General features: G+C 39.8%; 1 protein-coding gene across 1 annotated transcript; it reads right to left on the bottom strand.

Annotated features, from left to right (window-relative positions):
* Positions 1-353: 353 nt before the first annotated feature.
* Positions 354-1,321, bottom strand: LOC130140297 (uncharacterized). The gene is made up of 2 exons (XM_056319329.1): positions 1,280-1,321; positions 354-813 (listed from the first exon to the last, which is right to left on the bottom strand). The coding sequence occupies exons 1-2, from the start codon at positions 1,304-1,306 to the stop codon at positions 454-456; spliced, it is 387 nt and encodes a 128-aa protein (XP_056175304.1). The 5' UTR covers positions 1,307-1,321; the 3' UTR covers positions 354-453.
* Positions 1,322-1,934: the final 613 nt, after the last annotated feature.

Raw genomic sequence — 1,934 nt, 5'->3', positions numbered from 1 at the left:
GATTAAACGAGTAAAGAAAAATTTAATAAAGTGATGATGCTTAGATTAAGAAGACTGTCTGTTCCTCTTGAGAGATCTCGAGTTAGACAGCCTCACCATCCCCTCTCCATCTTTATGCAGAATGTAACCAAAAAGACCGAGCCCCTAACATTTCCCATATTTGGTGATAACAAGTAGAAGATTACCGATGCATAATAGCCAACTTCTGAACATACTTCGCTTCGAAAGGAGCGGCTATTCGAGACTCACACCAATCCACTTAAACAAAATAACAATCATCTCGCCATTCCGGCTTCACATAGGTAGCAAAAAAATGTGGACTTGATGAGAACCAGCGAACGATCTGTGGTATCTACAAAATGGTAGATGCCGTCGTATAAGAACAATGAGTTTTAAGGTTTTCTTACCAACGATACAAGTACTAGCAGACCCCTATTATCTTGATGCTCCATGCTAGTTACATTCTAGATAACATTTGGCTCCATCTTCTATATGCACTCCCCTACCCACTGATGGCCCGTGCCAAGACTTTCCATTTGAGGTTGTTTCCAGATGGTCATCAACAATGAAGTGTTTCAACTCGTTTCTCTCGTGTTGCACCCTCCCGGTGATTTCCAAGCATAATCCGCTCTTGAAACTCTTGTTCGGCACTTTACCCTTATCCGGCTTCTTCTTCGGGCCTGGATCTATAAAAATTGGTTGAACCCTAAGGGTTGGGTTTGGTTTTATTCTGTTCACTTCCCTTTCGTCAGGAGGCTTTAATATGCTGCTCTGTGATTCCATTTCTGAAACTTCATCTTCATTGAAGAGGACCTGCACCCATTCCACATCATGCTAGTTTAATTTAAAGATTTGAAACTACTAATGAGAAAAGAACACATTGAGCATCCGTGAATGATACTATTAGCAGTTTAAAGAACATGTAGGAAGCTTTCACTCTGATCATTGCAAAGTAAAGATCATTGGTTTCGTTTTCAGTAAGAACAGCTAATTTTCAGTGGACTTGAGATACGTTGCTAACCTTGCCATCAGAAATCATCATTCACCAAGACGAAAAGCCACAAAAATGTGACAGTGTCGCTCTAAATCCTAAAAAAACAGAGTATGATAATCTGAAGGGCTCTTACAAAATGTTAGTGTTGCTACGGAACCGGAACAGAATAGCGTATGCACAGCACAATCAGACATTTTCACTAGATTTGTTTTTGGAAAGTCGGTGAGATTAAAGTCGTGTGGAATTAGACAAACTCATTAAAATTCCTACAGAGAATGTACTCACCTTGCGATCAATAAAGTCAAAGGTCATGACCACTTTGCTTCGTTTGGCCCGCTTAGCTTCCTCAATCTCCCTTTCCGTCTATGCATCTTGCATGTCCTTTCTAGTGCACTAAGGTAAGCGCCGTACAAAAATTATACCATTTCTAGTGTCAATTTCCCAACCAGAAACTATAAATCCCAGCACCAAGCGCATACTGTTCATGCATGGTGCTCAGTCCCACACGCAGCCACCTCAAGGGGCGCGTGCAGCTCACCCCGATGTCCGGTTGAAACCCGGTTTTCACCATTGAATTTAGCACAGTTAGCTATACACTACCTCAATTTTTTCGTAATTTTTAAATAAAAATTTTATATTCGCTGACATATGGAAATTGTGAGCAATTACTGAAAAATGAAGACATGGTTCTGTACTTTTTAAAAGTTTAATGAAATCAGAGGGTTGTTCCTTTTAGCTCGTGATCCTTAACCTTATGAAAATTTTAGTTCTCTGGAAACGTAGAAGGGGATTACTCGATAAAAAGAAAATATTTTCAGCTTCATTTAACAACTAACAGAGAAATTGTAGATTAAGTATGACAAGTCTCGATTTATAGACATTGAGCTTAGTTTAAGACTTAGGCCGAGTCCATTGACCCGTTTTCATCATTCTCACCGAG

The sequence above is a fragment of the Syzygium oleosum genome, unplaced genomic scaffold (assembly GCF_021117445.2).
Source record: "Syzygium oleosum isolate NSW1041296 unplaced genomic scaffold, Sole_v2.1 Sole_v2.17, whole genome shotgun sequence".
Lineage (NCBI taxonomy): Eukaryota > Viridiplantae > Streptophyta > Magnoliopsida > Myrtales > Myrtaceae > Syzygium > Syzygium oleosum.
This window is presented reverse-complemented; position numbering and strand designations above follow the sequence as displayed.